General features: G+C 49.8%; 8 protein-coding genes across 8 annotated transcripts; 4 read left to right on the forward strand and 4 right to left on the reverse strand.

The window, feature by feature from the left end:
* Window positions 1-208: 208 nt before the first annotated feature.
* On the forward strand, window positions 209-1,851 carry ASPBRDRAFT_41465 (PIG-Y family protein). Its single transcript, XM_067624579.1, has one exon. It carries the CDS (start codon window positions 367-369, stop codon window positions 1,555-1,557), a length of 1,191 nt encoding a protein of 396 aa, XP_067481002.1. The 5' UTR covers window positions 209-366; the 3' UTR covers window positions 1,558-1,851.
* An 832-nt stretch (window positions 1,852-2,683) lies between these two features.
* Window positions 2,684-4,762, forward strand: ASPBRDRAFT_515404 (glycoside hydrolase family 32 protein). Its single transcript, XM_067626745.1, has one exon. The coding sequence runs from the start codon at window positions 3,032-3,034 to the stop codon at window positions 4,580-4,582; it is 1,551 nt and encodes a 516-aa protein (XP_067481003.1). The 5' UTR covers window positions 2,684-3,031; the 3' UTR covers window positions 4,583-4,762.
* Window positions 4,763-4,942: 180 nt separating this feature from the next.
* ASPBRDRAFT_28945 (glutamine amidotransferase subunit DUG3) lies at window positions 4,943-6,293 on the reverse strand (the record flags this gene model as incomplete). Its single annotated transcript, XM_067622582.1, has 4 exons — window positions 4,943-5,226; window positions 5,292-6,024; window positions 6,116-6,211; window positions 6,279-6,293. The coding sequence occupies 4 exons, from the start codon at window positions 6,291-6,293 to the stop codon at window positions 4,943-4,945; spliced, it is 1,128 nt and encodes a 375-aa protein (XP_067481004.1).
* A 646-nt stretch (window positions 6,294-6,939) lies between these two features.
* ASPBRDRAFT_122719 (dynamin-related GTPase MGM1) lies at window positions 6,940-9,814 on the forward strand (the record flags this gene model as incomplete). The annotated part of the gene is made up of 3 exons (XM_067617539.1): window positions 6,940-7,240; window positions 7,305-9,320; window positions 9,375-9,814. 3 exons carry the CDS (start codon window positions 6,940-6,942, stop codon window positions 9,812-9,814), a joined length of 2,757 nt encoding a protein of 918 aa, XP_067481005.1.
* A 5,962-nt stretch (window positions 9,815-15,776) lies between these two features.
* Window positions 15,777-17,694, reverse strand: ASPBRDRAFT_121495 (alternative NADH-dehydrogenase; the record flags this gene model as incomplete). The annotated part of the gene is made up of 4 exons (XM_067617431.1): window positions 15,777-15,850; window positions 15,916-16,887; window positions 16,938-17,276; window positions 17,340-17,694. The coding sequence occupies 4 exons, from the start codon at window positions 17,692-17,694 to the stop codon at window positions 15,777-15,779; spliced, it is 1,740 nt and encodes a 579-aa protein (XP_067481006.1).
* A 772-nt stretch (window positions 17,695-18,466) lies between these two features.
* On the forward strand, window positions 18,467-19,384 carry ASPBRDRAFT_515445 (uncharacterized protein). The gene is made up of 2 exons (XM_067626747.1): window positions 18,467-18,750; window positions 18,825-19,384. Exons 1-2 carry the CDS (start codon window positions 18,698-18,700, stop codon window positions 19,279-19,281), a joined length of 510 nt encoding a protein of 169 aa, XP_067481007.1. The 5' UTR covers window positions 18,467-18,697; the 3' UTR covers window positions 19,282-19,384.
* Window positions 19,385-23,514: 4,130 nt separating this feature from the next.
* On the reverse strand, window positions 23,515-24,422 carry ASPBRDRAFT_515675 (uncharacterized protein). The gene has a single exon (XM_067626753.1). The coding sequence runs from the start codon at window positions 24,249-24,251 to the stop codon at window positions 23,703-23,705; it is 549 nt and encodes a 182-aa protein (XP_067481008.1). The 5' UTR covers window positions 24,252-24,422; the 3' UTR covers window positions 23,515-23,702.
* Window positions 24,244-24,635, reverse strand: ASPBRDRAFT_194681 (uncharacterized protein; the record flags this gene model as incomplete). Its single annotated transcript, XM_067620781.1, has 2 exons — window positions 24,244-24,501; window positions 24,567-24,635. 2 exons carry the CDS (start codon window positions 24,633-24,635, stop codon window positions 24,244-24,246), a joined length of 327 nt encoding a protein of 108 aa, XP_067481009.1.
* Between the last annotated feature and the right edge of the window lie 2,197 nt (window positions 24,636-26,832).

Genomic DNA, 26,832 nt, shown 5'->3' on the forward strand with positions numbered 1-26,832 from the left:
CATCGTAACTGTAGAAGTAGCTACTGTGCCAGAAGAGGGGGAGGGGCCACTACGATACTACTCTTTTGATTCTTTGTCGTGCAAAGGTCGAGGCCCATCGATTTCTATTAATACCTACAAGCCGCTCCGTGGCTGTGGATAAATTCTTTCTGCTTATACTCCGTAGAGTTGGGAGGTGGAGAATGGGACCGGGAATTTCTCGAGTGACCGCCTGGACCCTTTCTTGGCCGCGGATGCCCACCACCCCCGTTCAACCCCGTCCCTGACCTGACCACTGCTCATGAAGAAGCTCCGACGACATTTCTAACTCCCCTGTTTTGGATGTGGGCGTGCTAACCGCCAGCTAGTCGCGCCCAGCTTGCGCCAATGGAAGATGCAAGCGACGGCAAAGGTGCGGCACTCTCGCTGGACAACAATGATCAGCTCTCGAGACGGGTGCGCTCGGGGAGCGCAAGCAGCGGGCACAAGCGCAACTCGTCCGGCTCATTGCTTTCGCGCCTCTCATTTCTGCGAATGATCCAAGCGACCCAGAACGCCCCGGAACGAAGCCATTCGGGCATTGAGCGAGACGACGCCAGCGATTTCAGCTCCGGCTTGCGAGGTGGAAGGGCAATGTCGAATGCGATCCAACAACACCGAAGAACGCGCAAAAGAAGGGGCTCCCTACGGAAGACCGCCTTGCTGGGCACCCGGTTCGAATATCGAGACAAGAAACTCCCAAGGCCATCGGTGGACGTGCTGCGTGGAGATGATTTCAATCCCAGCGGACAACCGTCCCTACCAGGAGGATCATCCTCATCCTCTCTCCCTCCCTCCGATCCTCAGTTACGCCCCTTTGCCGATCCAACCTCTCCGGATAGTGATACCCTTCCTCAGCAAAACAGATCAGGTCACTCAGACCGTGGAGGAAATAATTCTACGTGGACGCTTATGGACGCACCGCAGCGAACCCGACATGCAGCCGGTTCCTCGCATCGTCAGCAAAACCAATCCAAAGAAAGCATCCTCGGCGATGAGATGACCACCGACGACGAAGATATCATACCCTTCCCACATCCCAATACTTCAGATAGCGCTATCGCTGCTGCTGCTGCCGCTGCCGCTGCCGCCGCAACAACCACCACCGGCCTCCACATCCCAACCGCTTCGTCCAGCTCCGACTCATACTATGCCTTGCAAGCCGACTCGACGGCTTATCAACCATTCCACCGTGCCAAATCACCCCTAGCGACCCACTCCGCCGATATTGCTAGCACCTCGGAGATGGTATGGGACTATTCGGAGACAGAATGGTGGGGTTGGATTATACTGATTGTGACGTGGCTGGTATTCGTTGTCGGAATGGGGAGTTGCTTCGGTGTTTGGAGCTGGGCGTGGGATGTCGGAGAGACTCCATATGCCCCTCCAGAGCTGGAGGATGATCCTACGTTGCCCATTGTGGGATATTATCCTGCGTTGATTGTGTTGACGGCCGTTATGTCGTGGGTTTGGGTGGTGGTTGCTTGGGTAGGGATGAAGTATTTCAAGCATGCTAATATTTCTGGGGAGGATATATAATCTCTTTTCTTCTGTGCCCAACGAATCTTCTTGCTTTGCATGGCCTCGGTTGGGGGATGCAGATCACATTTCTTCCTCTTCTTTTACCCCCTTTTCCATTTGGTTTTCATTCATGTGTATATATGGTTTAGCGGGTCGGGATGGAGTTTGAGTCTCGATATCGACAATGTTCCATACTAGTTCACTGGTTAGGTTAAGAGCAACCTAACTCTACTAATAATAGTATTGCATACAGAAAGCAAGACGAATGAGTTGTAGATCAATCACAGTAGAATATGAGGACCTGTGAAGTTGATGCCGAAAATGACCACTCCTGCAACCGATTACGGCCGCTTTTTCAACCGTATTCTTAGACTCGAGCAGGCGTTCTAGCGTCCTTTCCACAGAACCCTGTTGCGCAGACCATGCCCAGTGGAAATACCATCCGGGAGGATCAGTAATCCCAGTCATCGCCTACAGTGTTGACGATGGTCTACCCCGGACCACTTATGATGCCGCTAACCCGGTCATCTACAACCCTCTACTTCCGTGATCCCTAGTATGAGGAGTCTCAGGATGGGGCTATTCCGCACCCGCCTCGTACTCGTACAAGTACGGCGTATAGCTCGGATCATACAAGGTCTGAGATCACACAACCAATCCACCTTAATTTAATCAGCAGGTACTACTGGGCGTGTTTGACTCTTGGCCCGCACATCAACTCCTCCAGACCAGCCTGAATTTGCAGATTCTCGGTGAATCTTCGCAGCTTCTAGATCGGCAGGGTCCTAGCACCTGAGGTGAACCGTACTAACCGGTGACCTGGTAGGCCGGAGTGCAATCTCCAGGTACTCTCGCATAGATGACCTGCATATGGCTTCTATTGCTGATACCTTGATTGATTCTAGATCGACGGACTCGTCACGGGCGAAGGGCCGTTTCGCCGAGCTGGCTTGACCGTCCCTGATTCCGTAGTATAGGGAATGACTCTCTTCACCAGGAATCAAACCTTGTATCTCCGCCTTTTTACCGAATGGAGTTCGCTCATGCAACTCCTCAAATCCCTTGAGAGAAAGATTAGTGATCTCTCCGAAGATTAGTGATCCTCCGGATGGACCGGACTTTTTCCACCACTACCTACCCTTTCATAGCAGTCCCGGCCCCATGCGCTCTCCCTGACACCGCGCACATTATCCTTCCGTTATATAACGACCTGCACGGGCGAGCGCACATCACTTCAGTATAGGCATACCTTGATTCACTGTGGACTGCCTACTATACAACGGACTGGGATGTGGGAGAAATCTCGGGGAAATCCAACGCTGAGCATGCAACTATCAGTTTTGAAAAATGAAAGGCGTCTTGGCCATGGTATATATATATCTCGGTTTTCTGTGGGAGTAGACAACTTCATTCTTCCACCGCTCAAACAAGAAGTGGAATTCAAGAATACAAGCGAAAACCCTCATTGTTCGTTCTGCCTTGTTACCTCAAGATGTTGTCTCCGAAGGTTGCCTACATGGTCTGGATGACCTGCCTGGGTCTATCGTTGCCCAGCCAGGCGCAGTCTAATGACTACCGTCCATCATACCACTTCACACCGGACCAGTACTGGATGAACGAGCCAAACGGCCTGATTAAAATTGGATCCACCTGGCACCTGTTCTTTCAGCACAATCCAACGGCCAATGTGTGGGGAAACATATGCTGGGGCCACGCTACGAGCACCGATTTGATGCACTGGGCCTATAAACCTACTGCCATTGCGGATGAGGACGGAATCGAAGCGTTTACCGGTACAGCCTATTCTGATCCAAACAATACCTCTGGCCTTGGGACATCGACCAACCCTCCCTATCTAGCCTGGTTCACCGGTTATACCACTGCAAGCCAGACACAGGACCAGCGCCTGGCTTTCAGTGTGGATGACGGGGCGACGTGGACCAAATTCGAAGGCAACCCCATCATCTCAACTAGCCAGGAAGCACCGCATGATATAACTGGTGGCCTCGAGAGTAGGGATCCAAAGGTCTTCTTTCATTCCCCATCGGGGAATTGGGTCATGGTTCTCGCCCATGGTGGGCAAGACAAGCTGTCTTTCTGGACGTCTGCAGACACCATCAACTGGACATGGCAGAGTGACCTGAAGTCCACCTCGATCGACGGCCTGGCGTCCGACATCACAGGGTGGGAAGTCCCCGACATGTTTGAACTCCCGGTGGACGGCACTGGGGAGACCACATGGGTGGTGATGATGACGCCGGCTCAAGGATCCCCTGCCACTGGTAACGGAGTCTTAGCACTCACGGGCTCTTTTGACGGGAAAGCTTTTACAGCAGATCCCGTCGATCCTTCGACCATGTGGCTGGACAACGGACGTGATTTCGACGGCGCTCTGAGCTGGGTGAACGTGCCTGCGTCCGATGGACGGCGGATCATCGCCGCCGTCATGAACAGCTACGGTTCCAACCCGCCTACAACCACCTGGAAGGGGATGCTCTCGTTTCCCCGGACGCTGTCGCTCAAGAAAATTGGCACGCAGCAGCGCTTTGTTCAACAGCCGATCACAGAGCTGGACACAATTAGCACCAGTCTGCAAACCTTGGCAAACCAAACCATTACCCCCGGCCAAACATTACTATCATCGATTCAAGGAACCGCTCTCGATGTCCGAGTGGCGTTTTACCCCGATGCTGACTCGGTTCTATCCCTAGCCGTCCGAAAGGGTGCCTCGGAGCAAACAGTCATTAGGTATACCCAGTCTAATGCCACATTGTCGGTTGATCGAACACAGAGTGGGGATATCTCGTATGACCCGGCCGCAGGTGGCGTCCATACCGCCGATTTGCAAGAGGACGCCACCGGACTGGTTTCCATCCGGGTGTTGGTGGATACGTGTTCTATAGAGGTGTTTGGCGGACAAGGTGAGGCTGTCATTTCTGACCTCATCTTCCCGAGTGATAGCTCTGATGGCCTGGCTTTGGAGGTCACTGGCGGGAATGCATTGCTGCAGTCGGTGGATGTGCGGAAGGTTTCACTTGAGTGAAGCGGATTTAGATCGAATGTCTTGTGGGGATTCTTCCTGCTAACAACGTTGCGATATATCTGGATGATACGGTAAACCGCCAATGACTATAAGCAATTTAATTCAGACAACCCCTTAAATTGCTTATGGTGGGGGATCCCCTATGCTGAGCTGTACGTGAAATAAGAAGTGGTAATAACAATAGTATATAGTATTGAGAAGCTAAGTCTGAAAATTCACTGGTGTCCATATTATAAGATATAATCAACAATAAGCCCGAAAAGAAAGAACACCCAACTGCCAAACTCCAAGCCCGTAACTCCCCATGTCTAACACTGTTACTTTCAATTTCAAATGGTAAAAGCGGCCCTCATTCTACTATCAATGCGACAAAGCGCACTTATTTGCGAGATTGATTTGCTGCGCATCCAGCGCGGAGCCATCGGCACGGATAGCTCCGGAGCTGGTGGTGTCGACAACCCCTGCATCACGGGGTTGCACTGTTGTACCGGGGGCTGTGCTAACAAGACCCTTGGACACGGCGTAGCAGGAAGACCGGTCCTGGTTCAGATCGTCGACGTAGAACTCGTCCATGATCGGGTGTAGCAGGACGGTTTGCTTGTGGATGGTGACGATGGAGTTGGCAGGGACGGAGACCCAGTTGTCTAGAGCAAATCAGTTAGCAAAATGCCTCTCTTTCGTAGGGAACGATGAGATGAATAGTACTCACGTCTCTCAAAGGTGATCGGCTCACTAGCCACCAGGACAATATCAGCCCCCTTATCATGCCTCTCCATCTTGAAATGCCCCTTATCCTTCCCTTCCACCCACTTCGTCCCCGACGAAAAGTACAAACTAGCCGGCTCATCCGTCTTACTACTAATATATCTCGTACAGATGACCGTATGTCCATCCGTAACAGCAAAGTTCAATAGACTGCGAGTCTCCACATTCGAGACATTGTGTCTCTTGGGAATATCGCGAATGAACTCATTGATCTTGGCGATCGTCTTCACCATCACTCGACGCAGTAGCGCCTGTCCGAACCCTCCCGGGCCGGGATCAGAGCTAGGATCCACACCTTCTTTCTCGAGCAGGTCCAGGAATAGCGCGAACGCCCACTCACTATCTGTCCCGCCCTTGACGCCGAGGAACCACTTGTCCGCGAGCGAGTCGGCCAGCGGCCGCTTGATGTACTGCCATCCGCCGACGTTGCCGTTGTGCATCCACATCAGCGTGCTGTGCTGAAATGGGTGGCAGTTCGTGTCGGAGAGGGTTCCCTCTGTGGTTGCGCGCACGTGCGCGAAGATCAGATTCGAGCATGTCTTAGAGGCTAGACGCTCGAGATTCTCGCAGTTCCAGGCTGGGAGTGTGGATGTGAAGATGCATGGCTCTGGACCTAGTTTTGGGTCTGTGTAGAAGCCTACGCCGAAGCCGTCACCGTTGACTGGGCGGCGGTTGTCCTGTATATGGGTGTTAGAATCGGGCTTTGGTCTGGGATAGGGGGTGGGCAGTAACTCCGTGCTTGAGTACTGCTAAGGATGATGGACTTACGAGTCTTAACCGGGAGTCATAGGACTGGGTGAGGATGGAATGGCTAGGCTCGGTGACGAGCTTGCTGAGACGAATCTCATGTCTGCCTTTGTATACCTGGCGAGAAGCGGTCAGTTTTGGGCTTGGCTGTATGACGTGGATGGGACAGATCGGGCTTACATACCAGGAGACGACACATATTCGGCGATTATACAGAGGGTATTGACTTGACAAGTAAATATAGTCCAGAGTTCTGTCTCTGGGGTGACCTCTTTCTTTAAGAGAGTATGTAGAAAGCAGAGCCCGATTCAGCTGAAGACGCTAAAACTAGTAGTAGTTGCTTCAGGGCGCAGCTCCAGTCTTCCAGTCACAATTCGATCCGACACCGGCGCAGCTGAATGCTCAGGATGGATTGGGCAGCGCAAGACCCAGCCCAATATATATATCTGCTGCGTCCAAATAGCCTGCAGAACCCTAGAGTCTCTTGAATGAAGCAGGAATAACTCAGACTTACGGAAAATAGTTGATATCTGGATCTATCGAAATGGCGACATTCTCCACACGTGACTCACTCTCACCGGTCCCGATACGGCCAGTGAAGCGGCCACCGGGCGCAGGTCACGAGACCCGCAGCGGGAAAGCCGCGATTATCGAATGACCGACTGACTGACTGCATAATTATTATTTTGTGGTTCGGTTGATCATCTCCGCCGCCTCCTTCTTGCTTTCCTCTCCTCCCGCAAGCTACTTACACTCCGAAGGTCTACCAACCGTGGCTTCTTGGCCTCGGAAATGCCTAACCTTCTCCTTCCGACTCTCTTGATGTGTATGTGATTTCAGGAACCATGAGCGGGAGAATCCTCTCCCATCGTCTTGTTCCGCTGTTGCGGACCGGTCTTCTGGCCCGCCATGTTCATAATGCTGCCGCCAGGACCGGCGGTCTTCTTCGCTCCGATGGCAGCGCTGCACTGCGTGGACGAGCCTGGCCGGTAGGTGCGAATGCGATTCACAACAATGTGCCTGCTGTGCGGGCGATCTCCTTTTCCCGGATACTCCCTAAGCTCGCCATCAAGCTGGTACGGCTGCCTGCTATGGTTGGTGGTGCTACGGTAGCGGGGCTAGCTTATTTTCAGTACCAAGCTACACGTACGTGCTCGATCCTTGACTTAACTTTGCTGATAGGTGATTAACAAATGCTTGTGTCGTCCAGAGGCAGGAAATTATGCTATGGATGTTTTGAAACGTGCGGGGGAAACGGCCGGAGATGCAGCTTCGAGCTTGTTCACAGAAATCCAGGGCATTGCCGAACAGACACAACGTGGATGGCAAAGGACGACAGATGCCGTGGAGCTTCCGGAATGGTTGCAGAATATCATAAGTCCCAACGAAGAATCTCAGTCCGATAATGGTGGCCCTGGAGGTAAACGCCCAAAGGAGAGCCGTCTCGGTGCGGCGGCGGCGGGTGCTACTACTGCCGGAGCTTTCGGTTACGATGAGTCTAGTGAGGAGGACACTCGGTCAGAAAGAAAGATTGCGGAGGATGACCAGATGATGCTTCTTACACGGAAGATGATCGAGATCAGGAACATACTGCAGACCGTCGGCCAGTCTAATACCCTGACACTCCCATCCATCGTGGTCATTGGGTCTCAGTCTTCTGGTAAAAGCTCGGTCCTGGAAGCTATTGTCGGGCATGAGTTCCTCCCGAAGGGTACTAACATGGTCACCCGGAGGCCGATCGAGCTGACTCTGGTCAACACGCCGAATGCGCAAGCTGAATACGGAGAGTTCCCAGCTCTTGGGTTGGGAAAGATCACAGACTTCTCTCAGATTCAGCGGACTTTGACGGATTTGAATCTGGCTGTTCCAGAGAGGGACTGTGTTTCCGACGACCCTATCCAGCTTTCTATCTACTCTCCACATGTCCCTGACCTCTCTCTCATCGACCTTCCAGGCTACATCCAAGTTGCCGGTCACGACCAACCCCCGGAGTTGAAACAGAAAATCTCCGACCTCTGCGACAAGTACATCCAAGCACCGAATGTTATTCTCGCCATTTCCGCGGCAGACGTTGACCTGGCCAACTCTACCGCTCTCAGAGCCAGCCGCAGGGTAGATCCCAGAGGTGAGAGGACGATCGGTGTTATAACGAAGATGGACCTCGTTGATCCCGAGCGCGGCTACAACGTTCTTTCCGACAAGAAGTACCCTCTCCGCCTGGGCTACGTCGGTGTCGTTAGCCGGATTCCTCAAACAACAGCACTTTTCTCCAGAGGCAGCGGAAATATTACTGGAGCCATCATGAAGAACGAGCACGCCTATTTTTCTGCTCACCCATCGGAGTTCGGATCACAATCGGACGTTTCAGTCGGTGTCTCGACTCTGCGCACTAAGCTCATGCATGTTCTCGAGCAGACGATGGCATCAAGCCTAGCGGGTACTAGGGATGCTATCAGTCAAGAACTTGAGGAGGCAACCTATGAGTTCAAGGTTCAATATAACGATCGTCCTCTAAGTGCAGAGTCTTATCTTGCGGAGAGTTTAGACAGCTTCAAGCACTCTTTCAAGGCGTTTGCAGAGAGCTTCGGCCGCCCTCAGGTCCGCGAAATGCTGAAGAACGAACTTGACCAGCGGGTAATGGACATTCTGGCGCAAAGATATTGGAATAAGCCAATCGACGATCTGTCAGCCCCGCTACCAGAACTAGATCCGCTCAGTGATCTTGCTAAAGCTGATCCGGAGTCACTGTACTGGCACCGCAAACTGGATGCTTCAACATCTTCCCTGACGAAGCTGGGAATTGGTCGACTCGCCACCACAGTTGTCGCCAACGCGATTCAATCCCATGTCGATCGCTTGATCGCCAACTCTACCTTTGCTACGCATCCCTACGCTCAGAAGCAGATCGTCGATGCGTGCAATAGCATCTTGAACGACCGATTCTTCAGCACTAGTGACCAAGTTGAAAATTGCATCAAGCCGTTCAAGTTCGAGATCGAAGTCGAGGACCCGGAATGGGCCAAGGGAAGGGAAAACGTCAGTAAAGTTCTCAAGGAGGAACTCAGAGCTTGCGAGACGGCCTTCAAGCGCCTCGAAGATTCCATCGGACGGCGCAAGCTCAAGGACGTCATGTCTTTCATCGACAAGGTGCGCAAGGGCGAGGTCTTCCTGGAAGGCGACGGCGCTGGCGGTGCTGGTGGGTTCAGCTCCGCCTTGCTGGCCCGAGGTAAGTTGCTGTTATCTTCCCCTTCAATCTGGTATCACATCTAACACGAAACAGGCCGCGAGAGCGTCTTCCTCCGTGACCGAGCCGACCTTATCAAAATGCGGCTCCTTGCCGTTCGCTCCAAGCAATGCGCCTCGAAAAAGAACAAATACTACTGCCCAGAGGTCTTCCTCGACGTTGTCGCCGACAAGCTCACCTCTACGGCCGTTCTCTTCCTTAACGTCGAGCTTCTCTCCGAATTCTACTACAACTTCCCCCGCGAGCTCGACATGCGTCTGGGCCGCCACCTGTCCGACGCAGAAGTTGAGAGATTCGCCCGCGAAGACCCGCGCATCCGGAACCACTTGGACGTCATCAGAAAGAAGGAACTCCTTGAGTTAGCCCTTCAAAAGATCGAAAGCATCCGTCAACTCGACGGACGCGGGAAGACTAGGAACTCAGACCGTCCTGCAGGTAACCGGGAACCCAGGAACCGTGGCTGGAATCTGTTTTGAAGAAAAATAACCAATCAAACACCAATCAACTTATTGACCTAGCGGCCTACCTATTAATCGATTAGACTTTCCCTTCCTCCTTTTTCTTCCCTCTATTCCCCATCTTTTTGTCTGGAAGCTCGGCGATATCTCTCAGCTCTGCTTTATACCTCTTGACCTATATCATATCACACACACACACAGCAAGCGTATACATTATTTTTCTCTATCAGTGACACATTTTATGTCTCCTACTCGCCTGTATGTCATACATAAGAGAACAATCTTTGTTTATGGTAGAGTAATATTGTGGTAGGATAGGATAGGCGTTAGCATGATGGCTGCTTCTCTGACGTTCTCTCTACGGAGTATTTACTTGACAAATGATTTCTCTTCTTGTAATACTTTCAAGACATATAATCGAATCAGAAGCAAAAACTCTGTATCCCAATAGGTATAATTTGGCTGAAGGTATCTGATACGGAAGACTAGCTGACTTGGTAATGTGCTGTTTAAAACAACCGTATGTAATTCATTCTAGATGGTATATTTAAGGTTTATTATCATTGCTACTATCTTACTGGTATTTGAGTCCTCACTCAACCTGACGCTTCTTTCAACCTCTGCAACAGCTTCTCTATCCTCTCATCCCCCCAGTCAGCCGAGAAGGTTCTACTAGCCCAGATTGATTCGCGCTTTGCCAAATAAGCCATATCCACTGCAGTATTAGCTCCGTCGTCTTGAGACTTCACATCTGCCCGGGCTCCACGATCCAGGAGAGCTTCGATCGTCTCCCAGTTGCCATTGTCAGCTGCCCAATGCAGGGGCGTGCGGCCATTGTCATTTATAGCGTTAATATCCGCGCCAGCATCGAGTAATATCGCAAGATTTTCCGGGGTGCCCTTTGACGCAGCCGAATGGATCGGTAGACTGCCGTTCAAGAGCTTTGCATTCATGTTCGCACCGTGTTTGTGGAGAAGTAACTTGAGCGCGTCCGATGTGCGACAGGCTGCCGCAACATGCAAAGCACTGAAGCCTTCAGAGTTCTGATCATCTAACTTTGAACCCGCTTTCAAAAGCAGGTCAATGATTTCGGGGTTACCGTTCTCTGCTGCAATGAGGAGGGGAAATGACGGCTTTCCCTTCTTCACGATGGTGCCTCTCTGATTTGGATCGGCTCCTCTGTCCAGCAGTGACCTAATAAGGTCGGAATTTCGTTCTCTTACCGCGTACAGAAGAGGTGTGCCGACTGTGTCGGGCGAAGTCGGTGTGACCATTGCGCCATATCGCATCAGGAGTTCGGCTATATCTCGATTGTTGGCCTTGGCTGCCAGTGTCAGTGCCGTTTCACATAGGGGATCTGGTGGCCACCAGCGACAACCGTCTGGTGAGCTGTGTGCTCCTGTGAATCGACGCTCGTCGGCTGCTTGGGGGTAAGCATTAACGTCAGCTCCACGCTGGATCAGCAGCTCCACAATGAGTGGCCGATTAGCGGCAACAGCATCAAGCAGAGGCGGCGTGTCTTCAGGTCCAGGGTTGAGCTGATCCTGCAATCCGTTGTCGAGCAAATGTGTTACAATAGGGACTGAACCACCCCATGCGGCCGCACCCAACATCGAGGTCTTATCATCGGGCTCTTGGCGATGAATATTCGCTCCTCTATCTATAAGCAACTGGAAGGCCCAAAGATCGGCACCCTGAACAGCATCTCGTAAGCCCCGGTGTGTATCTGCTCCGTTCTGCAGGAGGAGATCAACAAGATCTTTCCTCTTCTGAGATAGAGCGCTTCGTAGAGCCATATGGGCATCCACTCTTGCGCCTGCATTGATCAAGACTCGGGCGAGTTCGAGATTCCCTGCGCCTACCGCAGCTCTCAAAGGCGTCGAATAGTCTGAGTCCAAGTTGGGGTCTGCTCCACGAGATAGCAGCTCATGCACAATCGCAGTATGGCCGCCTTCTATCGCCGATTGGAGAGCTATTGGGTGATCCGAGACTTCCGCGTGGCTGTCGACGCTGAGACCCTCGTCTAGATACTGTCGCACGAGCTTCTCGTCACCTGCCCGAGCTGCATATCTTAATGCTTCGTCTTTTGTAATTCCATGGGCCAGCAACTCGCGCAATATGTCGACGTGGCCGCCAGCCGCGGCCTGATACTGGGCGGCAGTGATGCCACTTTGGACTGGCCTAATGAGTGCTGAGTTCCCGTGCTTCATTGCGGCAGTGATGCGCTCACACCCCAGCAATGTCTTCACAATATCAAGACGACCACTACGAACTGCAACCACTAGGGCCGATGGAGGCTTTCCTTTCATATGGTGGTAGTCCTCAGCTCCGTAATTGAGTAGAGCTTCACAGACAGGTAGATGGCCTCTCGCGACAGCGAGAAATAAAGGATCCGACCTCTGGCCGCTGGACTTCCATGGATTTGGGAAGTTAACCTTGGCACCAGCATTTAGCAGCGTGACAGCGACATCTAAATGACCATGGGCAGCTGCTGCACCAAGCGCCGTACTCAGAGCACCGCCTTTTGCATTGACTTCGGCATTTGCCTCTATCAGTAAGTGCACTATTTCTAGGTGGCCCATGCATGCGGCTGCTTGTAATGGACGGTGGTACAAGCCGCCAGAGATGTTTGGCGACGCACCTTTGCCGAGAAGTGCTTTCACCACTCGTGTCAAACCACAGTAGGAAGCGTAATATAGAGCTGTATAGTCATTCGTGTCGCTCGATTCATCCCGCAGCCAGGGTCGGTCAACATTTGCCACTTTGCTCCATAGCCGAAAATAAGGCCCATCTTCGTCAAACAGATCGAGTAAAATAGACTCTAATTCAGTGTATTTCCAAGCGCCTTGAGAAAGTTCTTTATGCATATACCAGAAATTCCCAGTATAGTGTGCCAGCGGATGATAAATCCAGAGGTCACCGGCAGCAGACTGAACCGCATGGTGAAAGTACGCAAGGCTACAATTAGCCAGGACTGCATGAGACAAGCTGACATCCATGAAGAAGTCGGAGCATGAGCCACGCAAGATTAAGTCAGAAGCGAGGAATTCTCGAACAGTGAAATGGGCTAGCTTGACATAAACATCCTCGGTGCCACTCGTTTCGTCCCCGCCGCAGTAAGTCGAGACTAGACTGGAGCAGGAATCAAAGAAACTTTCTGGGTCGAGAAGTACTAAGTCCTCGTCAAAGAAAGGAGTTTCTTCACTGTCGACATTAATGGCTATGGCGCTTGTGACCTCATCAAGAGATAGCTGCAGATGCGTCAGAGTGGGAATGATTCTCGACTTCCTATTGTGATGGCCACTCACCGGCCGAAGAGCAAAGGCTACCCAGCGTAGGAGGTTCTTAACAGACATGCGGTTGCTCTCATCTATTTGGTCGATTGTCATGGTGTAGTGTTCCTCCAATGACTTTGGTAGCTCTTTGAGAGCTTTTTGTACCGCCTGTGGTGTCGCACACCGTCGCAGTGTCTGCAGCTGGCAGTCCACCCAACGAAATCTGCAAGGTGTCAGCCATTCAGCAGTACTATCAATCAAAGCTGAGTACGCACGAGCCATTGGCATGGGCTAAGAGAGACTGTTCAATCTTCTTCTTCAACGATATTGGCCACCGGGCAAATCTGGCCTGCTGCGACAACTCGTGTCGCAGTGCTGTCTGCATATCAAGATCCACGGAGGACTCATCAATTGTAACGGTGGAGGTCTTGAGGCCTTCAAAAGCATTTCGAAGCTGCTCCAAGTTTCGGCCGAACGCAATCAAATGCCGTTGTCCTTTTGTCTGCTTCAACGTCTTTCTGATGAAATCCGTAATGCCAGAAATTCCGTCCTGGAGGTATTCTTCGCATTCATCGAGACCATCGAGAACGATGTAGCTATGCTCGAATTGCAATAAGAGGTCTTGCACTAGCTCTTTCCATGCAATTGACTGCTGTTCGTCGGAAAGGCTGCCATATATCCTCCTTATCATGAAATCGCGAGGGATGGTTGCCCCTTGATGAACCAGCTGCCTGATCAAAGATCCATACACGCGGTTGATATCGACTCCTCTTTCTTCCGATGCATCCATAAAGAAATAGCATAGGCTACTGCTTTGGCCTCCGTCACAGTAGTCCTGAAGATCCTTAATGATCCTCGAGCTGGTAGTAGTCAGCGCATTAAGTCAACAGGGGCACAAAGACACTCGTCAACTTGATTCAAAAGGGAGCTTGCGTACCAAAGGACGGTTTTACCACACCCAGCTAAGAGCAGGGTGATCAGTGGTCGATGAAGCTCAGAAGTGAAGGTGTCACTTACCAGCTCCCTTGATCCACAAGAACTCGTTGGGGTAAGTCTTCCAGTTCATGTATTGCACTGTGTTCAGTAGCCAGTTACCAGTAGCTGGAGCACATTTTTGGTACTCTTGCTTTTGCTTGGCTGATTGACTGCGTCCACCTAGCTGGTTGAGAAGCTTCGCGATTTGATTTTCTAAGACTGTTAATAACGGTATTTTCAACTTTGAATCTCATCTTACTCTCGTCAGATCGAGCCACGCTCTCTGAGAGTCCACTAATCTTCTTCTCGACACTCGGCAATGACCGGGTGAGGTTCAATACCTCCATCATGGTTTGGCTAGACGAGCCGTCAGCGGAGCCTCGGGTATCATGTAACAAGCCACTCACGTATTATCAGCCGCCAATGCCAGTTGCAGCGTGCTTTTAATGGTCGCAAGAACTTGCAATCTTTTTTCCGCGTCTGCACGTTGCAGCGGCCACGCCAGAGCACGCCTCAGACTGGAAGCTTTCCCCAGTTTCAAGCTTGCTTTCAGGTCCTGCAATTCGGCCAAACACCGGCGGAGAGTGCCATCATCCCCATCCATCGCCTGTAGAGACGGAAAAGACGAGGCATCGTCCAACTCAACGGCCTTCACTAATTGCTGTGCAATGCTCCCAACACTGGCGATCTCGTCCAGAATTCGAGAAATATCTTGCGGCGCATTTCGGACGCCCATGCGGTAATCATAGCACACCGACACCAATTTACCACATACCTGGACAATGCCAATGAGAGTGCCTATTAGGCCAATCGGTTCAACCATATTGAGTGCGCATGAACATGTAAATCAGGGTCCAGGCTGCTTGAGGCACCATTTTACGGCAGGAGGCGGCCCACTATTTAAGTTTGAGATGCCAGTTGATGTATGAGCTAGCGGAGGGGCACGAGGCTGTGGATTGTAGTCCATACTTGGACATCACGTGGGATAATCATACAAGGCTGTAAACAGCTCGGAGGACATGTGACTGCTCACTGAGCAAGCCCCTAAGTACCCTCCCTCATTGAAGCAGCGACGTCCAGAAGAAAGCTACGGCCGTTCTAGAAAAGCAACTACGTATAGAAGCATACATACAATTACCAGAATCGGACAGAAACAACAGTACAGAGCCAAATGAACCCACTTTCATTGAGGAAAAAATAGAAAGAGAAGTGAGTAAGGAATAGGTTATCATAGGATAAAAAGAATGTATCAGGAGTATCAGAGTAAATTAGGTATAAGAATGTAGGGAGAGGGGGAGGAAACAGCACAAAGAAAATAATTATGGCCAATTCTAGCATGTCTAAACAGTAACCCGAACCCGGTCTATCTATTTCGTACAGGTAAAAGAAACAAAAATGATGATCAAGTGATCTATGTGCGCTTTTTATGGAGTCACCCATTGCGGACGCTGCAATAAATCACGGCAGAGCGTCTTGGTATAGTGTGCTCTCTTGATCGTCATCGGATGCTCCTACGGAGCAAAGTGTGACAGACAATGGGGGGGAGAAGAAGGCTCCCATTTAGGTCAAGAAAGAGTATGGTCATTTGAGTGGCGTCAAGGAAAGGGGAAGGATGAGAATAATGAAAATGAGATGGAATGGAATAAATAAAGAGAGGTTATCGCTTCGAAATCATGGACGTAGCATGTCTGCTGATGGTGATACAGTTTCCAAGGTTTTTAGAGAGAGATTTACTCCCGAGAGACGTCACGGCCAAACAGCTTGGCCTTGATCCAGTCGACGGCGACCAGGACACGGTTGCGAGCTGTGATTGTTGTCAGTCAGGACCATATACTTGTATTGACAGTCGCAAATCAAAGGGTAACTTACTGCTGAAGCACATGCTCAGGTAAGCACTGCGCCAGAAGAGGTAGGTCATGGTACCACCGCTGGCGATGTTGCCGCTCAGCCAGCTGATGTCCGCAACAGCGCGCTCCTTTCCGATGTAGGCCATACTACCCTGGTGGGAGTACTGGAAGGGACCAATCTGCTTGGTTCTCCGCAGCTGCTTCTGGCGTTCGCGGATCACGTCAAAGATCTGGTCACGCTCCTCACCCTTAGCCTGGGCCTGAGCCTCAGACAGCTGCTTCAACTCCTTCTCGATAGCCTCGGTCTTGGCCATGGTGTTGAAAAGACGGGCAAGGAAAGCACCCTCCTGACTGGCAACCTGAGCGGTGGGGGCATAGTTGGTGATAGCACAGTCACCCACAGCCCAGACGTTCTCGGCGCCGTTCACGACGAGGTACTCGTTCACAGCAAGACCACGACGCGAGTCCTTCTGGGCAGGAAGCTGGCTCATCAGGTCGCGAACAACGGGGCGAACAGCGTTACCGGTAGCCCAGACCAGCAGACCGTAGGGGATACGCTCGATAGACTTGGATCCGTCGGGGTTCGTGATCTGAGCCTCGATGTACTTGTCGGTGACGTTCTTGACCATGGTCTTTGCGCGGATAGAGATCTTCTCCTCCTTGAAGGTCGACTCGGTGTAGTCGATCAGCTGCTTGGAGAACATGGGAAGCACGTTGGGAAGAGCTTCAACGAGGGTAACCTTGAAGTTCTCCTGGATTTCAGGAACCCACTTCTTCAAGTCATCCTCGAAGAAGTCCTGCAGCTCACCGGCAAACTCGACACCAGTCGGGCCACCGCCAACCACAACCATGTGGAGAAGACGCTTGACTTCGTCTTCAGTCTGGTCCTTGAACATGGCAGTCTCAATGCAGTCCATGATGCGCTTGCGGATCTTCTGAGCATCGTCGACCTCCTTCAGGAAGCAGGAGTTCTCCCTGACACCGGGGATGCCTACTTACTGTTAGATAGAGATGCGTGGCAGACGTGAGCAGTGAATCACATACCAAAGGTTGCGTTTTCAGCACCGACACCAACGACGAGCATGTCGAAGGGCACCTCAGTGTGGGAGATGTCTCCCTTGATCTCAGAATCATCGCTGATGTACACAACACGCTTCTCGTAGTCGATCTTGGTGGCTTCGGCTTCGTAGAAGTTCACGTGGGCGGTCTTCTGACGGAGGATGTTACGGATCGGCTCCATGATGGAGCGGTGCTCAATCAAACCAGTCGTGCAGGAGGGGAGGAGAGGAGTGAAAAGGAAGTAGTTGCGGGGAGAGATGACGACAACATTGTAGTTCTCGGTGTCGAGCTTCTTCAGCAGGGAAACAGTACCCCATCCGGTACCTGGTTGGGGAATGACTCGTCAGCTACTGTCGCGATAAGCGACATTGGATGTAAGAAACCTACCCAGGATAACAAGGGTCTTCTTCGTCGGATCAGGCTTGATCTGTTCCACGGGATGGCGCAATTCATAGACACTGTAGGCCAGAGCACCGGCCATACCGATGCTGGAAAGCCAAGTCAGGCGCCAGGTCCAGCGCAAGAACCTGAAGCGCTTCTTGGGCTTGGGGGTCGGGGCAGCAGGCGCAGCATCGGCGTAGGAGCGACGAGCAGAGCGCTGGAATTGCTGCTGTCTCAAGGGACGTGCGGAGCGAAGGAGCTGGGGTCGCGTCGAGAGCGACCTGCGCGACAGCGACGACAACTGCATAGCGGCGGAGGGAGAGGCCATCTTGGAGCGGATCGCCAGCGTACTTCCAACCATTGTCGGGTGGTAGTCGCACCTAAGCCAACAGGCAGAGGGAAGAGGAGGAGGGGAGAGTGGAGAGTGGGTGGGAAGGAAGAGAGTAAGAGAAAAGGAAGTTGATTTAGAGAAATTGAACACTAAGTCTGGATAAAGGGCTCGCCCACTGGAAAAATCACCGGCGTTAAGTTAAGCACAGGAAAAAATGACTGTGTCAATTAGCTGTTTTGGGCGAATCGGTGTGCTCTGCTGAGGATTCGCAGGGCGGCTAATTTTCTCCTTCTGGCACCAGACGCGACTGGCTCGACCGTAAGCCAAGTGGGTGCTCGGTCAGCCGGGTTCCAGTGGAAAGCAAGAAAAAAAAACTAGTTCAAAGAGTTTTTCATTCCTGCTTGGGTATAGACTATAGACATGTGGCGGGTTGGAGATGAAAAATAGAAGTTGGAGAGAGGAGAGAGGAATTATTTCGTGAGGGGAAAGATTACTTAGTGGGGAGAACTTAGGCGCAGTCGGGCTTGACTGTGAGGGGAAAACACTCTTCCTGAGGCTTTTACAGTACATTGGGACTAAGCAGTGTCACTCAGCAATTATGGATGACGATTGTATACTGGGGGTTAAATGATTCTGTCTGTCTCTGCTCGGGGGATAGATGGGTAAACTCTTCTTTCCGATGGGATGATAGACCAGATCTAATATTGAATGATCCACTGATTTATTTCCAAACTATCCCCCGTCTATCCCGTATAATTATTTATTTTCCTGCAGCTCCTCCATGCGATCCCGCCCGCTCTTTCCTGATTTTCTCTCCCATTGTGCTTTCCTTTTTCGGTCTGGACCACTATCGCGCTGACTCATCTTGTCACCCGTCCAGCTGGGACACACGGTCCTTCCCGAGATCCTCCCCGGCTTCTCCCGCATCTAGAACGACTAGAGCTCCCCAGTATCGTTTGACATCCACTTCTACCACTCCACCACTGGCTTCTAAGCTCCAAACCAAAAGAACGAGGAGAATCCGGGGATCTTGATGCTCCACTTTTTCCTCAATTGCCCGTTTTCCTCCACTTGCATCCATCCCAAGTCCGTTTACTCCCGTGGTTGTGGTCGATCATACACGCCCAGGCTGATTGCTGGTGCTGCTAAGATGCCATCAGGCCAGATTGCTATGGCCTCGTTGTATGGTCTTTGACCCACATACCCACAAGAACGTTGCTCGATCAAGTCAATTCTTGTTGCCGCAGTTTTCGACAGCCTGCCCTCCCAAGCCAATGCTGCCTATCTCCAACGGTGCGTGCAACAGCGAACTTTGCGATTTCTATCTTGTGTGCTTCCATGGACTGCTTGCAACAATGTACGAAACGACTCGATAAGGATATATGCGGGGATCCCTGGATTGTGTTCAAATCAGTCCCAGCTAGCAAGCGATGTTCGATGCCAATACAGGTGAAGAGATTGCGGCTATGGGAAGATAAACAAGCGTTTACATGGAAGATGGGCCATTTTCAAGCTCCGGAAGCTTTACAAGCTCCCCAATTCCTGTTAGCCGGACACACTTGCTCATGGGCTGCTTTCATGTTCAACCATCTGCAGCTGTTCGATTTGCGGTTATAGACTGGCCCAATCTCAAACTAACCGACTGGTAAACAGATAAAGTAGTCCGTTCGGTAAGGGGCACACCAATGGAAGAAGCGACCAGTCCCTTGGCGACTTCGAAGTAACGGCTACACCGATGCAATGTAACATCCCACGATTGTCCAGTGGTGACGACCTCATACATTCCCAGTCTGCATACGAAAAACGCACAAACAAGGCACGGTATGGCATGGTTATGCACAACCAGATTCAGGACGAATTCTCATCACACACAACATATATCTAGGCATAATATGCCTGGAATATGCTTTCATGTGCTTGATGTTCGGCACTTCATACCGCAACTCCGAGCATGTAGTACAACTGTCTCACCTACAACACCTGACTTGTCAGTCGGCGATCCAACCAGAAGTATCTGCAATTGTATTTGTACAACCACAAGCCACTCGGCGGTTATTGGTCATCCTTTTTAGGTCTTGTCCGGACATAATGCCGAACCCTATCCCTACTATTCGTCCTATTACAGTGGCTTACACGCATATGTTAGTATGACGTATAAGGAAGCTGATGTGAGAAAGGTTGTAGAATGCAAGGAGCAAGCATGAAGTGCTCTATGCAGACTAATAGTGCGTGTATGGCTCGACTTTCAATGGGAATCGTTGGTTCGCTAGTAATTTGAGCAGCAACGTGCATACATAACAACAGCGACATTAGGTCATAGATCTAACACTTATTGCAAAGACACATACTTATTGCAAAAATACATGTGAAACGCATGGATCGGCATCTCTTTAGATAATATGATGCATTAAGTGACCGACTTCCATCATCACTACATTACACAACGTTAAATCCTCGATATGCAGTCTATCAGGTTACTACTGACTGGAACACACGATCTCAGTTACAAGTAGCTCGCTCTACCGCTTAATGCAGGAGAGCATGTAAGGTCTTTTGGCATCTTCTCGATGGTTATTATATATCACACAGCAACGTAGCAATGGAGTTTGTCCCAAGCATGACGTGGAGGGACAATATGCATTGATGGTATAACACTGTCATTGCTTGCCTACAATTGACACTCTTCATAAAGCATCGGCTTTTCACCATGCCACTCCTACCATGTTCTCAACGTTTCAGTCAATTACTTATGATTTCTCTGAGTCAAATACATCGACATCATCTCTTCATATTGAACTGCTTGAGGCATTCCTTTCCCACCAACACTTGCAGCACATATATAGTACTGATAATCTTCTCAATCACAAGGAAGGTTGGGGATGTAGCATGTATCTGGGTAAGTTTCCTTCATCTAGTACTACTCAGGCAACTACATATATTAGATAAAACTACATACTGCGATGTATTGACTAGTGTAAGCAGCAGCGAAGCAAAGTCTCCCTAGGCACTAGTGGATTGACTGAAAGAAACCTACCCTTCCTTTACTCAAACAAGAACCCTATATAGTGTAAAGATAATAGTCTCTCTCTATATCTTGTATGCATTCATCTAGTAGCTACCATTCGTCATACGACCCTGCCGTCCATAGCTGGCCAGCTCTTAACTCCTCGACTCAGATATCCATGTCTCGTGTAGAAAGTCACACACTGGTCTGCAAGAACAGACAGTTATTCTGTAGTAGTCAGAACAGCATCATTGAAGCCCTCTGAGAACAGTTGGTGCAATAAAAGTATTGTATCTTCTCTTGATACAAGGTGACGTAAGCGTGAATTTGATGCTATAGACATATTTATATTTATCTCGATCTTAGGATATTGGCCGAGTCGACTAGTATGCTTCGTTTCTTCTTCAAATTGTGAAGCTTCCTTTCCTTCAACAGCTAGCACCTGTCAAATATTGCAGATGCTGTTACTATAGAATGTTGGAGTGTCGGGTTTACGAATGAAGTTTTAGATGTATTATTGTATATGGTCACTACTTAATATATATATACATCCATCCATATACCAGATGTATCATACTAGTGCTTTCCATAGAAAGTATGACTGCTATGTACTCTCAGATTTCTGTCATGAATTTACTGTCCCCATATAAAACATGAAATGGATAGTATACTAAGATGTACATATATATAAATACAGGCCAACTACTACCTACCAGTACACTTAGTTTATACCAATAACGAAACACTACTAAGAAGACACGCACTGGTCCACTTCTAACTGGTATTCAGAAGTAGTAGAAACTTGTAGTTACCACCTTAGTGCATTGCAATACTAGAGACATGGTTAGAGAGAGTATATCCTTGAACAGCACCACCACCAGAAGCTTCACACCTAACTAGTTTTCCATCCCTTTAATCTGATCAAGATAAAAGTCTACAAAGGAGAAAAAAGAAACCCTGTTCATAAGTCCAGAGCAAGATACAGCAAGCACCCCCTAACATCCATCATTACTACTATGCGCTGCCCAACCCCAACCCAGCCCAGAACAACTCAACTCAACTCACGAACCACTAAAACAGCAAGCCTGACAGATACATCATTTAACGACCTATAATCCCAGTAAATATTCAAGTGACCCTCTCTCTCCGTATGAAAACAGTTTATGAGTAGACGCATACTAACTACCCATCCACATCACAACTATAGTCATCACCTATATACAAATCATCATTATCCATTGACAACGAACAAAAAACAAAGAATAGAACGGCACCAATACCCAATAAAAGCTAAAGACTCACTACCTACCTAGTTTACTAGCTTCGCTGGCTACCTACCTGGCATCCATACATAGCCTTATCAAGTAAACATAAAACAGTGATTACCGGATCACGTAGCCATCGAATCAAATCTATTATTGATTAGTTGATTTCTGATTATTTGATTAGTTGTATGTATCTCAGGCATCACCGCTCATACTCTCCCTACTTCTAAAGGGAGGTAATAGGACTAAAGAAGTAATCATAATGATGCTGCCGTATGAGGTAGACATAATCAAGAGTTAGTTGGTTGGTCATACATTCTGTAAGTAACCCAAGGCAGACACAAAACTAACTAACTAGCGGGCAGGCAGGCAGGGAAACTGAGGTAGCGAGTAAGCATATGCATGTTATTCTTGTTGTGATGTTGGTGCTGTGAGGCTGTCAGGCTGCCGTCGTTGCTTTTCTGGCTTTGCTTTTTCTGCTTCGTTTTTCTCTTTCCTTCCTTCTTTCTTAGGTGCTTCGCTGTCACGAGGTATTCATCTCGAAACTGGTATTAGCGCTGAGGAATGATATTTATCTACTTTGTACTCCGTACATATGCTAGTATGAGAATGCTGTGATAGTGGCCGTGTTGAACTGGGTTAAATCTAAGAGGGACCGTGAGGTCCAGTAGATAGTAGATAATAGATAGACGATGCATGTATGTATGTATGTATGCATATCTCAAAGTGTGTATGTACTCCGTATGTGTATATTCGTCCAAACATCCCAAGTTTAGTGTAAATTAACCACCGTCATTATCAATATCCAGACCAAAGTTAGTCGAGGAACGAGTCAACACCCCTCCCTGCCCTGGCCTGCTTGACTAGCTTAGAATCAGGACAATATACGGAGTATACGAAGAAGCAAAGCAAAGCAAACACCACCCTGAATCCGAGCACTTGGTCTAGAATTCAACAAGCGCGTGGACCAAGGCACTAACTACTGGTAAGTGTTCAACAGCCAGCCAGCGTGTCCAGGACTAAACTAAACTACTTTCTACTCCAAACCAGCTGATAACAACCGCTGAGTCAATTCATCTGAGCAGGAGTGGAGGGAGGTGCCCACAGACGCGGTCAGCATCTCCAGAGCGACGATCGCAGCATCTAGTGCATCGTAGAGAGAAGAGGGAGAGAGAGGTGTGATCAATTAGGTCATTCACTGATGGATGGTGGTAATTAATGATCCTGATGATAACGTTCGCATGGGGTCATGGATCGATGCTAGTTATGGGTATTTCCGGGTTGGGCTAGGAACAAGTACAGTCCCGTTAAGTATGCACTCCGGAGCAGCCGCAGTAGTCGTGGTGGTATTGGCATCACCAAGGTGGGTGGAGGGGAAATCCAGATCATACTGAGACCGGTATATAGTCCTCTGTTAACTGGCAGGGGTGAGAGATCGGAATACGTACTATCCTGTGAACCAGGGGCAAAGAGATTTGGTACTTTACGCTACCAATTGGGATGGTAAAACTTGTCGTCGGTGGCCCGGTTCGTTTTCTTGCTTTGGAGCGGAGACTGCTGCCACGGAGAGTAAGTAAAAGCGGGCGGTGATTTCGCACAAGTAACTCTACTTCGACAGAAGTAACGAAGGACGGATGTTGGTGAACGGTACTCCGTGCGAGGGATGTGTGGTTCCAGAGTGGATGAAAGATCTAATGGTGAGACGAGTTTCGTAAGGGGACTCCATGACTCCATCAGAAGAAGATCGATACATCATTTCCCTAAAATTTTTAAATTTGGAGATGTTCGTTCAGCTCGCCAGTGCAAGTTGGGGGGAAGGAGGAGTCAAGTGGTACTGTAGCATACGGTATAGATACTTCTCCCCCCAGGCAAGGCCGTAAAGTAAGACAAGAGCGAGGCTTGCCACTCCAAGTAGCACGGTTATTGGTGATTAAAATTCTACGACCTCGGTTTAGTCCGGCGGGGAAAGGTTTCAGGCCGTACATACGTAGTTTCCAACTTCCGATACTTCCCCATAGTAGTAACCGATCCAGACAATCTTCATCGAGGGAAACGGGAGCGAAGGCAAGAGTGTGAGAAAATACCGAATAAGGAACTTGGACGGGGCGATGAACCGTAGCTGAGTTCAGGCTCCAGTGGCCACGACGGATGCATCTGGTGCACATGCCGCAAAAGCCTCCGTAGATAATGTTGGCTTCGTGATCGTGATGGATCTCGAAAAAAGACTTCCTCCACCGTGAGGAGGCAAACGGTGATATCAAGTCCTGCTGAGCTAGCCATCCTATCGAATGGTCATCGCCGAGCTTATTGCTAATCATTACGGTCGCGCAACTGCGAATCGACCAGCTTACGAGAAGCCGCGTGCTTCCTTGAGCAGCCTCGGCTTGACCGATCCAGTATTCCGCCTCCCGATCCTTGAGGAGCTCTGATCCCCCATCCCCATAAAATCATCGTCACCTTCATCACGATTACGAAAACCCGGAATTTGGAAGGAATAAGGGTTGTTTTCCAGGCGTTTTGTAAACCAGACCACCGGATGCGTTCCCCTGGTTCCTCGAAAGTTGCAATCTACGAAAGTAGATAGTCTATGCCCTCGCATCGAAAGATGGACTGACGATGGCGGGCATTCGAACCTTCAGGTTGACTTTGGGCCGTGGTTGATGGTGGCTCAACATGAGCAAGGATTGTTGGTCTCGTCTCATATTGAACCGGAGCAACCGCTGCCTGTCCAACGGGCCTTCAAGGGAGAACGAAGGGATATCGAGTCTCGACTACTACATACGTACGAGGTCCTTGGTTTTGAAGACCACCTAGCAGTCATACCTGTCGGTCGCCAGCAGTCAGCTTGCACACACATGCCTGGCTTAGATGAAAGCTTAAGCTGCAGTCTCATCTCGCACGGAGGCGATGTATCATGCCTATCCTCCCCATGAGCATTGTTTGTTTACCCTCACACCAAAATGTTAGCTGTGCAAAAAAGTGTCGAGCCGCAAGGATGAGTAGATGCAAGGAGCCTGGAAGGGCAACGAGGTGGGATAGGACGGGCTCCCAAAAATGCTCATCTTCAGTAGAGCAAATCTCCGGAAAATGGAACTTGTCCTTGCGTATGCCCTTCTATCCTGACACAGTCCGGTGATGCGATCACTCGTGTACACATTGAAGGTGCAAGGTGATGGGAAAACTGGGGATGGGAATGACAACCCACGGGCTAGAGCGGCACCATCCAGGCAACTTGCGTGATAAGAAAATCTCCGAAGGAGTTTCGTTATCCGACTAGTCTGCCTAGTGATATGCAATGCTAGGTCGATTCGAGTCATAAAGGAAGACTTTGGTTAGTTAGTCTCGACCAGAGTCGCGGCATAACTATCTAAGTAGCCATTCTTATTAATGAGGTTGAGATGCTGGATAATCAGGATGTTTCCTGCAATCAATTTGCAAGTTGGGGCCGCGCGGTACAAGGTCGAGTAACCATTATTACTCTCGACCCCATTAATAATGTTCGACGGTGTCGATCTGCTTCTTTCGTAGACATCCATCCTATTACTATCTTCGACTTCCCGACAACACACCGCGAGATGCTAGTCAATTCCATCTCGCCCAATGAGTGTGTGGCAGAGGAGGGGATCCCGGAAAGTTAAGACCCTCCCATACACAATGCGGACTTACCACCGGTGGGTTAATATGGATCACAAACGATGGGTAAAAGTGCATCGGATGCAATTATGCTGGTGTTGTACTAGGCTGCACCCTGTGTAATTAAGTATGACCACTGAGAGCCGTCATCATCCTCGTCATTGATGACCAGAAACCTACTCGATTGGGAAGGCCGATGGGATTCCAAGGCGGTTCAGGATCGAAGGAATTCCGTTGCGGCCACTGCACGAATGAAAGCGCATAGTTCTGTCGGGAAACGGAACCACCGTCCAGGGTACCACAGGAATGACCGAAATAGTTTCAAGAAAAAAGTGAGGATTACTTCCATCATCATATTGGATAATGAGAATGTGATAAATAGGGATGATCTAGATCAGCGGAAGTGGTGGAAGCGGTTAGTTCCACATCCGAACTGGATGATGCTGAGACACCCTGGTTAGGTAACTATTTAGTGACAAAGTCACATCGTCTAGAGCGCCGGGTAAAGGAAAGTAAGTTTGGAATACTTGCTGGCAACAGACGACCAGGAAAGTTACTTGGCAATTAGTGAATGGCAGCAGCTAACTAAGCAGTTAGCTGCTGCTGCTTTAGTGCTGTTCGGACTGCAGAAGCGACATCCGTTGCAACTATCTTGGTGTTGTGGTGAATACTAATACTGGCGGTGACCACCTCGGTCTCTCTCTACCGCAACCGGTCATTGGATGTGGTTACCATTTCATGTACATTCAAGTATAGCAAGGTAGTATAAGTGGGCGGACATGTGCCATGGCATGTGTGCCTTTATTCGTTAGCTCATTATCGAGGCATCTTGACTTGCGACTATACGATGCGTTACGGCTAATACGTAGCACTAATGACTATAGGTTTGAGAGCTTCATTTATTTTGTTTTTCTGCGCTCTTCTCGCGTCTCAAGGACCACCGCGAGGAGTCGGCAGATGACAGCACCAGTACGACTGAATGTTATTGGTCCAGATATCTGGTTGAGATGAATGTTCGGCCTAATGACAAGATTAGTCGCAAGAAGGGGCAGCAGATCCATTGAACCCAAAATGGCCAGTTAGAGAGATGGATATGCTCGAGGCAAGATTCGACAGGCGCCAAGACAAGGACAATCAGCAGAAAATGGACACGACGAAAAGTAAATCAAAAGTAAATTAGAATGTAAGACTCAGTGTTCCGAAAAGGAAAAAAGCTTAAGCTGGTGGTGTTGTTCGGACGACTCGACGACTTCCTAACTACGTAGT

This window comes from Aspergillus brasiliensis, assembly GCF_001889945.1.
Source record: "Aspergillus brasiliensis CBS 101740 unplaced genomic scaffold ASPBRscaffold_4, whole genome shotgun sequence".
Taxonomy (NCBI): Eukaryota; Fungi; Ascomycota; class Eurotiomycetes; order Eurotiales; family Aspergillaceae; genus Aspergillus; species Aspergillus brasiliensis.